Source organism: Myxocyprinus asiaticus, chromosome 37 (genome assembly GCF_019703515.2).
Source record: "Myxocyprinus asiaticus isolate MX2 ecotype Aquarium Trade chromosome 37, UBuf_Myxa_2, whole genome shotgun sequence".
Lineage (NCBI taxonomy): Eukaryota > Metazoa > Chordata > Actinopteri > Cypriniformes > Catostomidae > Myxocyprinus > Myxocyprinus asiaticus.
In genome coordinates this window covers 605,001-618,958 of record NC_059380.1, presented here as the reverse complement: position 1 = coordinate 618,958, position 13,958 = coordinate 605,001, and the positions used below count along the sequence as shown (strand labels likewise).

The following is a 13,958-nucleotide window of genomic DNA, read 5'->3' as shown; positions in this document are numbered from 1 at the left end:
CTGCAACTAACGATTATTAGAACGATTATTAGAACGATTATTCGGCGATTATTGCGGCGATTAATCATTAGCTCTTAACCAATTATTCAGCTTGTGCCATGATTTATAACGTTGTATTAAACGTGCTTACTAAAAATAAAGAGGACAAAATCATCTTTTAAAAATACCTCTAAATGACATTCACTGAACTAAAGGAAAAACAAAAAAAAAACTTTATTAAGTTTAATTCAGTAAAGAAATTCACTGCAAAAAGTCCTTTTGTTATCAAGCGTTTTAGTATCGTTTTCCATTTAAAATATCAAAAAATCCTTAAAACAAGATACATTTACTTGAGAAGCAACATATAAGATATTTAGACGTGCTTTAAGAGAATGTATCTTAAATATACGTGTATATATGCTGCTTCTCAGGTGAATGCATCTTTTTTAAAAGGATTTTTAAATATTTTAAAATATTTGTATAAAGAAATACTGCAGAAGAAAAAAACATTTCTTCGGCAGTATAGCTGCTATAATAAATGTACGTTGTTTTAAAGGAGTTTTAGATATTTATATTGAAAAACAAGCCAATACAAAAACAAATCAAAAACAAATCAAAAGCATTTTTTGTTGCCGTGTATAATGGGGTGAAGACTCTCTCACCTTTCTGTTCACTTCAAAACATCTTTAACTCAAAAAAACAAACTCTCTCTTATTAATAAAGCTGCGCATTGCCAATGTACTTCAAGATAAGAAACGCACAGTGACACATATATTATGATTCAATAAGTCTCGAGTCATCACGTTATAATCTAGCTGCATTTAGCGTGTGCGCTTGAGGGATGAGCGTCCCGTGACAAAGTGTGCATCAGCCGATGCAGTTTCAATCTCTCCCCCTTAGATCGGGACATTCACACAACTCGTAGAAGAGGCGCTGACCGCACAGAGAAATTACCGTTTCAGAGTTTGTAGTTATTTACATGATCTGCTCCTGTATTATTTTAACTTTAATAAAGCTATAACGCATTAAATGTAACTGCATTAAAAATGTAACGCATTAAATATAACCGCATTAAAGATGTAACGCATTAAATATAACTGCATTAAAGATGTAACATTAAATATAACCGCATTAAAGATGTAACGCATTAAATATAACCGCATTAAAGATGCAACGCATTAAATATAACCGCATTAAAGATGCAACGCATTAAATATAACCGCATTAAAGATGTAACATTAAATATAACCGCATTAAAGATGTAACATTAAATATAACCGCATTAAAGATGCAACGCATTAAATATAACCGTATTAAAGATGTAACATTAAATATAACCGCATTAAAGATGTAACGCATTAAATATAACCGCATTAAAGATGTAACGCATTAAATATAACTGCATTAAAGATGTAACATTAAATATAACCGCATTAAAGATGTAACGCATTAAATATAACCGCATTAAAGATGCAACGCATTAAATATAACCGCATTAAAGATGCAACGCATTAAATATAACCGCATTAAAGATGTAACATTAAATATAACCGCATTAAAGATGTAACATTAAATATAACTGCATTAAAAATGTAACGCATTAAATATAACCGCATTAAAGATGTAACGCATTAAATATAACTGCATTAAAGATGTAACATTAAATATAACCGCATTAAAGATGTAACGCATTAAATATAACCGCATTAAAGATGCAACGCATTAAATATAACCGCATTAAAGATGCAACGCATTAAATATAACCGCATTAAAGATGTAACATTAAATATAACCGCATTAAAGATGTAACATTAAATATAACCGCATTAAAGATGCAACGCATTAAATATAACCGTATTAAAGATGTAACATTAAATATAACCGCATTAAAGATGTAACGCATTAAATATAACCGCATTAAAGATGCAACGCATTAAATATAACCGTATTAAAGATGTTACGCATTAAATATAACCGCATTAAAGATGCAACGCATTAAATATAACCGCATTAAAAATGTAACGCATTAAATATAACCGCATTAAAGATGTAACACATTAAATATAACCGCATTAAAGATGTAACGCATTAAACATAACCACATTAAAGATGTAACGCATTAAATATAACCGCATTAAAGGTGCAACGCATTAAACATAACTGCATTAAACATAACCGCATTAAAGATGTAACACATTAAATATAACCGCATTAAAGATGTAACGCATTAAATATAACCGCATTAAAGATGTAACGCATTAAATATAACCGCATTAAATATAACCGCATTAAAGATGCAACGCATTAAACATAACTGCATTAAATGTAACCGCATTAAAGATGTAACGCATTAAATATAACCGCATTAAATATAACCGCATTAAAGATGCAACGCATTAAATATAACCGCATTAAAGATGCAACGCATTAAACATAACTGCATTAAAGATGTAACGCATTAAATATAACCGCATTAAAGATGTAACATTAAATATAACCGCATTAAAGATGTAACACATTAAATATAACCGCATTAAATATAACCGCATTAAAGATGCAACGCATTAAACATAACTGCATTAAAGATGTAATGCATTAAATATAACCGCATTAAAGATGTAATGCATTAAATATAACCGCATTAAAGATGTAATGCATTAAATATAACCGCATTAAAGATGTAACGCATTAAATATAACTGCATTAAAGATGTAATGCGTTAAATATAACTGCATTAAAGATGTAATGCATTAAATATAACCGCATTAAAGATGTAACGCGTTAAACATAACTGCATTAAAGATGTAACGCCGGGGTGTTTCCTTTAAAGAGCTCCGGCTCCACTTATTCCACAACGAGAGTGCTTCTATATTTACTTATTTTGTATTTTTGCATTATAATTCCCTCATACTTTATGATCTACAGGTGCATCTCAATAAATTAGAATGACGTGGAAAAGTTCATTTATTTCAGTAATTCAACTCAAATTGTGAAACTGGTGTATTAAATAAATTCAATGCACACAGACTGAAGTAGTTTAAGTCTTTGGTTCTTTTAATTGTGATGATTTTGGCTCACATTTAACAAAAACCCACCAATTCACTATCTCAAAAAATTAGAATATGGTGACATGCCAATCAGCTAATCAACTCAAAACACCTGCAAAGGTTTCCTGAGCCTTCAAAATGGTCTCTCAGTTTGGTTCACTAGGCTACACAATCATGGGGAAGACTGCTGATCTGACAGTTGTCCAGAAGACAATCATTGACACCCTTCACAAGGAGGGTAAGCCACAAACATTCATTGCCAAAGAAGCTGGCTGTTCACAGAGTGCTGTATCCAAGCATGTTAACAGAAAGTTGAGTGGAAGGAAAAAGTGTGGAAGAAAAAGATGCACAACCAACCAAGAGAACCACAGCCTTATGAGGATTGTCAAGCAAAATCTATTCAAGAATTTGGGTGAACTTCACAAGGAATGGACTGAGGCTGGGGTCAAGGCATCAAGAGCCACCACACACAGACGTGTCAAGGAATTTGGCTACAGTTGTCGTATTCCTCTTGTTAAGCCACTCCTGAACCACAGACAACGTCAGAGGCGTCTTACCTGGGCTAAGGAGAAGAAGAACTGGACTGTTGCCCAGTGGTCCAAAGTCCTCTTTTCAGATGAGAGCAAGTTTTGTATTTCATTTGGAAACCAAGGTCCTAGAGTCTGGAGGAAGGGTGGAGAAGCTCATAGCCCAAGTTGCTTGAAGTCCAGTGTTAAGTTTCCACAGTCTGTGATGATTTGGGGTGCAATGTCATCTGCTGGTGTTGGTCCATTGTGTTTTTTGATAACCAAAGTCACTGCACCCGTTTACCAAGAAATTCTGGAGCACTTCATGCTTCCTTCTGCTGACCAGCTTTTTAAAGATGCTGATTTCATTTTCCAGCAGGATTTGGCACCTGCCCACACTGCCAAAAGCACCAAAAGTTGGTTAAATGACCATGGTGTTGGTGTGCTTGACTGGCCAGCAAACTCACCAGACCTGAACCCCATAGAGAATCTATGGGGTATTGTCAAGAGGAAAATGAGAAACAAGAGACCAAAAAATGCAGATGAGCTGAAGGCCACTGTCAAAGAAACCTGGGCTTCCATACCACCTCAGCAGTGCCACAAACTGATCACCTCCATGCCACGCCGAAATGAGGCAGTAATTAAAGCAAAAGGAGCCCCTACCAAGTATTGAGTACATATACAGTAAATGAACATACTTTCCAGAAGGCCAACAATTCACTAAAAATGTTTTTTTTATTGGTCTTATGATGTATTCTAATTTTTTGAGATAGTGAATTGGTGGGTTTTGTTAAATGTGAGCCAAAATCATCACAATTAAAAGAACCAAAGACTTAAACTACTTCAGTCTGTGTGCATTGAATTTATTTAATACACGAGTTTCACAATTTGAGTTGAACTACTGAAACAAATGAACTTTTCCACGACATTCTAATTTATTGAGATGCACCTGTACATCAGCTGAAACTGTTTGGAAAGTTTAGAGTGCACCTGTGATCTGTGTAATTCTTTCTCTCCTCCAATTTTTGTTGATCATTTTTTAGTCGACGTTGTCGATAACATCGACTAATCGTTTCAGACATAACAACCAGAAAAAATAACGCAGAACTTTTAACTATAAACAAGCCTGAAATACACCAGGGACTTTGAATTGTCTGTGCTCTCAGCTGCACAATCAAACACAAAATGGAAACAAAATATGCCCTTGTACAATCATCTACAGCATAATACAACATAAACACTATAAAGCAAACACTGTCTTATAACAAATATGAGCAGTAATTCATCAACAGTAGGTCATCAGTGATCGATTGTGTCCGTTACTCACTGATTATGAAGCGATCTGAAAAGCAAGCAGAGCATGTATTTAATTAAATAATAAAAAATAAAAAAAATCACATTAGGCCATATTGCAATTCCTGTTTTTATATCTCCAATTTTAAGACCTCCTAAATGATAAATGAGACTCAAGTTTTAAGACTTTTTATGGCCTTAAATTTTGAAAACTGAATTTAGGACATGTTAAGGACCCATGGGAACCCTGATTTGATGAAAGCCCTTTAATTGCCTCTGGCCTGCAGTGACAGTGTTTGGCCAGTAGATGGCACACTGACCTCTAGTTTGGTAGTCTTGTTCAAGTTTTTGCTGGGTTTATCGGCATAGCGCCAGTTGATCTTGGCAGCCTGGCCATCTTTAGGGGGCAGAGCGTCGGCAATAATGACGCTGTCTTGTGGCTGAATCATGCCGCAGTCTCGAGCCACAGAGATTGCGGTTAGCATGTTGTCACCTGCCCGAGAGACAGCGAGAGAGAGAGAGAGAGACAGAAAGAGAGAGAGTGAGAGAGAAGAAATGAACATAATAAGAGACAGACCTTCACAAAACAGTACTGTGGCAGTGCCAGATGGTAAAAACGTGGCACATTTGGTTTGTGGAAAGAGATGGGGGCACTTGTCCCATATAGTAATGGTAAGAGCAGGCTTATATTAAGAGTCTGGTTCAATGAGCATTAATAACCCAGCATTCCTCATGATTCTGTGAACTCAATTTGCTCACAATGCTTCATTCAGCCCTTTCCAATCTCTGGAGCGTTTGACTGCTAATCTGAAGATCATATAAGACCACATTCCAGGAATGCCTAATGAATTAATGTTCAAAGCTCTGAGACTCCCGACTGACACTCAAGGCCTATTCACACCAAGACATCTTTTAGGTGCGAATGTTCGTTCCATTGACTCCATTTACAACGGCAGGTCTTGTGGGGTGTTCCCAGTATGCAGTGGTCAGTGGTCACCAAAAGTGGTCCAAGGAAGGACAACCGGTGAACCAGCAACAGTGTCATGGTCGACCAAGGCTCATTGATGCACGTGGGGAGTGAAGGCTAGCTCGTCTGGTTTGATCCCACAGAAGAGCTACTGTAGCACAAATTGCTGAAAAACGTAATGTTGGCCATGATAGAAAGGTGTCAGAACACTCAGTGCATCGCAGCTTGCTGCTTATAGGGCTGCGTAGCCCAGTAGCGGTTCTAGCTTGTATGGCGCCCTGGGCGAAACCCGCTTCAGCATGCTGCCGCTGGTAAACCTTGGGTCCTGGCATTCATGTGGATGTTACTTTGACACGTACCACCTACCTAAAGATTGTTGTAGACCATGTACACCCCTTCATGACAACGGCATTCCCTGATGGCAGTGGCCTCTTTCAGCAGGATAATGCACCCTGCCACACTGCAAAAATTGGTCAGGAATGGTTTGAGGAACATGACAAAGAGTTCAAGGTGTTGACTTGGCCTCCAAATTCCCCAGATCTCAATCCGATTGAGCATCTATGGGATGTGCTGGACCAACAGGTCCAATCCATGGAGGCCCCAACTCGCATCTTACAGGACTTAAAGGATATGCTGCTAACGTCTTGGTGCCAGATACCACAGGACATCTTCAGAGGTCTTGTGGAGTCCATGCCTCGACGGGTCAGAGCTGTTCTGGTGGCATGAGGGGGACCTACATGATATTAGGCAGGTGGATTTAATGTTGTGGCTGATCAGTGTATTAATACAACAGTGCACTTCACTCAACTTACTCGTATAAACCCCCCCACAGATTCTGTTCCTTAAAATGCAATAAAAACATGGAGAACATAATGAAACATTTATTTAGGTATCTTCAGGCAATGACTTGAATTCCTGTCATGAGCTCATGTTTTCCAAGCCTGAAAAACACATCAGCGACAGCAGTGATGTTCTCTGTACCTGTGACCATGATGGTGCGTATGTTGGCACGTCGTAGATCTTCCAGTACACCCGGAGTCTCTGTTTTCAGTTTATTCTGCATGATAATTAAGCCCAGAAAATCCATATTCTTCTCTATTTGATCCCTGCAGAAAGAGAGGACGTTTTTTGAGACACAAACTACGGTGGGACCAATTTAAACCAGTCTCATTCTGCAAGTCTTCTTATTACTTTGTGCAATAAATAATTCCACAGAAAACAATCATTGCATTATTCCAGTGCCTGAAAAGGTGTTTTAATGGCTCCCAGTCAGTCATTAGAGTAATTTCAGATCCCACACGTTCAGGATCAGTTATATCCAGATTAAAAAGATAAACAGAGGAAGTGGGTCCACAAGTTCAACCGCACCTGTTGATGTTCTGCACTTTGTGAAATGTAAGTTTGGATTCTAGCCGTCGGTGTGCCAGCGCGATGACCCGGAAGCCCTGTTTGGTGTAGTCCTCCAGAACCTCTGCAAAATCCTCTGGTACTGTGATGCATTGTGGGGAAAAACAGCCAGATGTGAAGAACAATTCAACATCAACTCACATTCAATTTGAAAGGATGGCTGCATCTTCCACTGACCTGTCTCTTTCTTACACAGGCTTGCCACGACCTCCGGTGCTCCTTTCAGGTACGCATCCATACGTCTCTCTCCAATCTGACGAACGACCACACTCATTCTCTGCAGGGCGGAGGAGAACGAGAACTGCCGCACAATACCGATCATATATGACGCCTGCAGTGTGACAAACAACAGACGGCATTTAAGCTCCAGTGCACACTCACGGCACAAAAATCCTTCATTAAACAACAGCCACTGTACGTACCGACAGCTCGTAGAGTTCAGACAGCTCCTGAGAGGAAACCACAATGATACACATTAGAACAACAGTTCATAAGAGTATTCAAAGCCGCTTTTAACCTCTTAAACTCTATGGAGCCGCCAGAAGGTCCGTGGGCGGGGCCAGAAGCGATAAGCTTATTCTTAAATTGTAAAAGTCTTCGGGGTCATTTTTTACTCGTCTGTGAGCTTGCTTGATTAAATAATTCAATGTTATATCTCAGATGCCCAGAAAAAAGCATGATAAACAAATCATCATGTTATCAACTATTTAATTTGATGATGAAAGGTTACACATCACAGCAAAGCTGCGGAACTTTCCTTTTTTATTAATTTATTTTTTTATCCCCTTTTCTCTCCAATTTGGAATGCCCAATTCCCACTACTTAGTAGGTCCTCGTGGTGGTGCGGTTACTCACCTCAATCCGGGTGGTGGAGGACAAGTCTCAGTTGCCTCCGCTTCTGAGACCGTCAATCCGCGCATCTTATCACGTGACTCGTTGTGCATGACACCGCGGAGACTCACAGCATGTGGAGGCTCATGCTACTCTCCGCGATCCACACACAACTTACCACACGCCCCATTGAGAGCGAGAACCACTAATCACGACCACGAGGAGGTTACTCCATGTGACTCTACCCTCCCTAGCAACCAGCCAATTTGGTTGCTTAGGAGACCTGGCTGGAGTCACTCAGCACACCCTGGATTCGAACTCATGACTCCAGGGGTGGTAGGCTGCAGAACTTTCCAATGACACCTAGATTTAGCTTCTAGTCCATTCAGAGGCGGAGATATTTGACGAAACATGAAAAGATCCAAAATAGACTGGATGTCTATAGTGTGTGCTCAGCTGCGTTAGAGCGCCACCTGGTGGAATGTGACAAAAATGTCCTAGTACTTGGAGCCATCTAGTGGAATGAAATAAGACTTTTTGCAGGGAGATGGAACAAACAGAACCAGAATTACATGCTTACAAAGTTAGGATGAAAAAAGAAATATTGTTCATGAGGTGTTATTAATTGTCTCGGTAAAGGGTCAGGGGGCGGTCACTCACCATGTCCTGCTCTGGTGATATCACTGCTGGCGGAAGCAGCTGATTGGGTGGTTTTACATAAGTGAGCTCAATGCGGTCGTGATGAGCCGTCTCCTCTTCTGTGGCTTCCACCAGCATCTGAATCACCCGGAGACATCAATGTTAACAGATCATGCTTTGACCATTTTACACAGGAATAATGCAGTATCATAAAACAACTGTGTTTAAGGCTGAAAACACAAGCATGACTTGTTCTGAAACTCGAATGAGAATATCGAGAGCGGTCAAACAGACCCAGCCCGTGGCCTCAAACATCTTGAGGTCCAGTGGATCTCCAGAGAGCTGACCCTCGATCTTAGTGAGGGAGTGACAGGTGGCCATGCAGGACACAAACTTGGTCATCACTAATCTTTTGTTGTCTGCTTTTTCTTCTGAAAGATGGAATCTACAGCAGAGAGATTTTTCAGTCACAGGCAGAAAGTGTCTTAAATGCCAATCAAACATGACAGCGAATAGGTTCACACGTCTATATATATATATATATATATATATATATATATATATATATATTTGTTTTTAAATATGCTCATACCTGCCGTCTTCTGCCCTCTGAATTCCCCACATGTCCAGGCCATCTTCTGTGAGGGTGCCTGTCTGCAATGACACAGAAAAATAGCCTAAAAATAACAACAGAGGCACTCAACCTAATCGAGTACAAAGCACAACAGAGTGCCATTTTCGAAGGGTAAAGATTCATTTTTAATCATTGTGTTTCAAGATCTGGGGCTTCATGTAAAAACGTTGCAAAATGTTCAGATGTTTTCACAAAAGATCTCATTATTAATCCCAGATTTTTCCCTCCCTGTCTCCTCCCCAAAATAACCATATATGGAATGTACAACGCCTGGTTTTACTATGCATAACCTCATCTGCATATAATTACCGTCATCTGCATAACCTCAAAAAGCACATAAAGGTAGCATAAAAGTAATCCATAAGCCTCAGTGGTTTAATCCATGTCTTCAGAAGTGATATGATAGGTGTGGGTGAGAAACAGATCAATATTTAAGTCTTTCTTCCTTCAGTTTCACTTTCTCCTTCTGTTTTGGGTGATTTACACTCTTCGTACATATCGCACCCTAATGGGCAAGGAGAATAATTTATAGTAAAAAGGGACTTATCACCCACACCTATCATATCATTTCTGAAGACATGGATTAAACCACTGGAGTTATAGGGATTACTTTTATGCTGCCTTTATGTGCTTTAAGGAGCTTCAAAGTTCTGGTCACCATTCACTTGCATTGTATGGACCTACAGAGCTGAAATATTCTTCTAAAAATCTTCATTTGTGTTGTGCAGAATAAAGAAAGTCATACACATCTGGGATGGAATGAGGGTGAATAAATGATGAGAGAATTTACATTTTTGGGGTGAACTGTCCCTTTAAGCATAAACCAAACCTAATTTCTGCTTCTCAGGTAAAAAATTTTTTTTTATAGTTTTTATGGTATATTTATAGATCCTTATAGATCTTGAACGAAAAACAAAGACAGTGAATCAGAAAAATATTTTTACAGTGTCAAACGAATTATGACGTCATCAGCCTATTTTTTTAATAAATAAAATGTGCAACATGTAAGCTTATCTTTTATTTTGTATGGTATTTTTCATAGTGTTTTTCAGTACCACGGGGTTGTCATTGCGTTTCGTGTTGGGATTCCCAGCAAATGGGGCAGGCAGCACATCTTATGCCCGTGTTGTGCGGTGCTGTGTTTCTGATAAGAACCATCCAGACATTTCAATGGGCCGTTCGACTGAATGGTCATTCCACGTCAGTCAGAGTCAAGTGTGCTTCACAGATCATCTTTATTTGAATGTTGTCTTTTACCCAAGAACTTGATTCTGTAATACAACACAATTCAAAGCTGATGGCCTTTAAGAAATCCTGATGTGTACGTGGGAAATTGAGAATGCACACTTCAATGCTATTTTTGTGTGTACGCAATGTTTATACATCAGGCCCCTGGGCTGGTCACAAGCCACTGAATACACAATAAAAAATTGTTTCTTCACATTTAAATGCATGACAGTAATCTGGTTTGGTATCCCAATGTGTGTATGGTGAATAAGCCAGTGAGTTGTCAAAAACATTTTACCTCCAAGCATTTCAGACTTCCAGACTTTACCTTGTCAAAGCACACCAGGTTCAACTGGCCGCAGATGTTGATTCTCTGTGGACTGATGGAGAATATCCCCACTTTCTTGAGGCGCCGTTGAGCATAGACAATACCCGCTGTCATGGCTGCCGGCAGCGCAGGGGGCACTGTGATGGTGATGATGTCCAGAGACTTGACAATTATCTCCTTTACTGGTTCCTGTTAGGGCGAATATCACAGCATTGAGGGGCACTTGCCATTTTACCACAGGATTAGGTCACATTCTATTCACATCCACATCAAGTCTACTAAGTGCAGGAAGCGTTTAACAGCAAATTAAGTTACACAATCTACCAGATGTTCAATCACAAAAAAAAGTGAATCTCAATCGACAGCATTAGTGGCATAATGTTGATTACCACAAAAATTAATTTCGACTTGTTCCTCCTTTTCTTTAATAAAAGCACAAATCTGTGTTCCAGTGAGACACTTACAATGGAAGTCAATGGGGTCAATTTTTGGAGGGTTTAAAGTCAGAAATGTGAAGATTATAATTTTATAAAAGCACTAACATGAATTCTTCTGATAAAACTCATGTATTATTTGAGCTGTGAAGTTGTATAAATCTTCATTTTAGGGTTTACGTCATCACGTCGTCATGGCAACGAAGTTGTATAATTGTCTATAACTTCACACAGATGTGTTTAGTAAGTGATTTTATCACAGTAAAATCATGTTAAAACACATATTGTTTACGTCTTGTGTCTATACTTTTGAAACAGTGAGTATTTTAATGTTTACAGATTGACCCCATTGACTTCCATTGTAAGTGTCTCACTGGAACACACATTTGTGCTTTTTTAATGAAAAGGAGGAACGAGTCGAAATTAATTTATGTGGTAATCAACATTATGACACAAATGCTGTCGATTGAGATTCACTTGTATTGAACCCGGAATATTCCTTTAAGAAAGTCATGAAAGATAAAAACCTGGTTAATGATCTTCATGACCAACGAATAGACAAAGACGACGCTGGCCACGGCCACCAGGCACAGCAGGAACAGGTAGGCATCCCTGTACAGTTTGAAGTCAGTGGGTTTGGGGTACAGTATCGACCGAATGAGCTGCCCTTTAGCAGTGCTGAAACCTGGACAAGATAATATATCACAAAGTGAGGTAAAATTGGTAAGCACATACACTCAAGATTTCCACATGCTAAAGCGTACACACACACAAACTGACCGGTCCGGACCACCACGGCTTTGACCAGTTCTCCTGTGTAGTATCGGGTCTGGATGACGTTTGTGCCGCAGAACAGCGTGTGTCTCTTGTGTTCCTCTGTGCTGTAGATTGTGTCTCCATCACTACCCCTCCTGTCCCGCTCAGGGTTTGGAAGGTCTGTCTTTGTGACTGGAACACTCTCACCTGCAAATTGAGTTTGATTTCTTTATTAGTAAAATTAATAGTTTACCCAAAAATGAAAATGTTGTCATTGTTTACTCATTCTCAAGTTGTTCAAAATCTGTATGATTTTCTTTTGTGGAACACAAAAGAAAAAATATGAAATGTTTACACAGCTCTTTTTCATTCAAAGACAATGAATGCAAGGGATGCGGGATACTTTAAAATCCGGTAACTGAAACACTCACATGGGAAAAAAACACTGTTTACGTTGCACATTAAAGTCAACATCCCCAGAAGTGAAGCGATTGCTCTCTTGGTCACTAATGCATTAATAAAGAGTGTTTTCCAGTGCTCTGATAATGTGTGTTATTGTGTGTCATGGACATTATAGTCAAGCTCCAATATGACATTAAAGAAGCATAAAGACACCATTAAAGTAGTCCATATGACTCGTGCATTATATTCAAAGTCTCCTGAAGACAAACAATAGTTTTATGAATCACAAAGAATGCGTTTAATAAGTAAATATACAGCTTGCATGCGCAAAGCACTTCAGTGAATGAGCGCTGCTCTGTTCTTGACACACACACAGTAGTGCACAGCAGCACACACATACAGCAGCACACACAGTAGTGCACAGCAGCACACACAGTAGTGCACAGCAGCACACACATACAGCAGCACACACAGTAGTGCACAGCAGCACACACAGTAGTGCACAGCAGCACGCACATACAGCAGCACACACAGTAGTGCACAGCAGCACGCACATACAGCAGCACACACAGTAGTGCACAGCAGCACACACAGTAGTGCACAGCAGCACACATACAGCAGCACACACAGTAGTGCACAGCAGCACACACATACAGCAGCACACACAGTAGTGCACAGCAGCACACACAGTAGTGCACAGCAGCACACATACAGCAGCACACACAGTAGTGCACAGCAGCACACACAGTGCACAGCAGCACACACAGTAGTGCACAGCAGCACACATACAGCAGCACACACAGTAGTGCACAGCAGCACACATACAGCAGCACACACAGTAGTGCACAGCAGCACGCACATACAGCAGCACACACAGTAGTGCACAGCAGCACGCACATACACAGCAGCACGCACACACAGCAGCACACACATACAGCAGCACGCGCACACACACGGTAGCATGCACACACATGGTAGCACGCACACACACGGTAGCACGCACGCAGCAGCAGGCACGCACACATACACGCAGCAGCAGGCACGCACACATACACGCAGCAGCAGGCACGCACACATACACGCAGCACGCGCGCACATACACGCAGCAGCACGCGCGCGCACACACACAGCAAAGTCTAATTTAATAGACTTAGGAATTTTCACTTTGGTGCATCACTAATGAGTTCTATTGGTTCCTGAGTGTTTCGTCACCAGTCCCTACACATGAACTTTGAATATGTGAAGCACAAATGAGCTTTAAGCACTAAGGAGGAAAAGAAGACTTCAGAAGACGTGGAATATAGGGCACACACATCAGCTTTTCGTGCTTTTTGGTGCTTGACAGATGCTCACTGTAACGTGAACATTCCTCAACGTTTCTCTTTTTGTGTTTTCATGCATCAAAGAAAATCATAAATGATTTCCCTTGATATTGTAATTGCAATTATTAATTTCAATGAATAGAATTGACATTAAAATACTTATTTTGTGTGGGGCAACTGCATGAA

General features: G+C 39.7%; 1 protein-coding gene across 5 annotated transcripts in view; it reads right to left on the bottom strand.

Moving 5' to 3' along the window:
- Window positions 1-13,958, bottom strand: part of LOC127428085 (polyamine-transporting ATPase 13A3-like) — a 72,400-nt gene that overhangs the window by 28,100 nt on the left and 30,342 nt on the right. For all 5 annotated transcript variants that reach the window (XR_007895024.1, XM_051676153.1, XM_051676155.1 and 2 more), the window contains exons 12-22: window positions 12,073-12,255; window positions 11,820-11,977; window positions 10,859-11,047; window positions 9,262-9,323; window positions 8,964-9,114; window positions 8,691-8,807; window positions 7,622-7,648; window positions 7,377-7,530; window positions 7,161-7,281; window positions 6,774-6,898; window positions 5,146-5,318 (exon numbers count right to left, since the gene is read on the bottom strand). Coding sequence is in view for 4 of the 5 variants with exons in the window: in XM_051676153.1 (XP_051532113.1) it covers window positions 5,146-5,318; window positions 6,774-6,898; window positions 7,161-7,281; window positions 7,377-7,530; window positions 7,622-7,648; window positions 8,691-8,807; window positions 8,964-9,114; window positions 9,262-9,323; window positions 10,859-11,047; window positions 11,820-11,977; window positions 12,073-12,255 (1,460 nt within the window). In the remaining variant the exon portion in view is untranslated. The remainder of the gene's footprint in view (window positions 1-5,145; window positions 5,319-6,773; window positions 6,899-7,160; window positions 7,282-7,376; window positions 7,531-7,621; window positions 7,649-8,690; window positions 8,808-8,963; window positions 9,115-9,261; window positions 9,324-10,858; window positions 11,048-11,819; window positions 11,978-12,072; window positions 12,256-13,958) is intronic.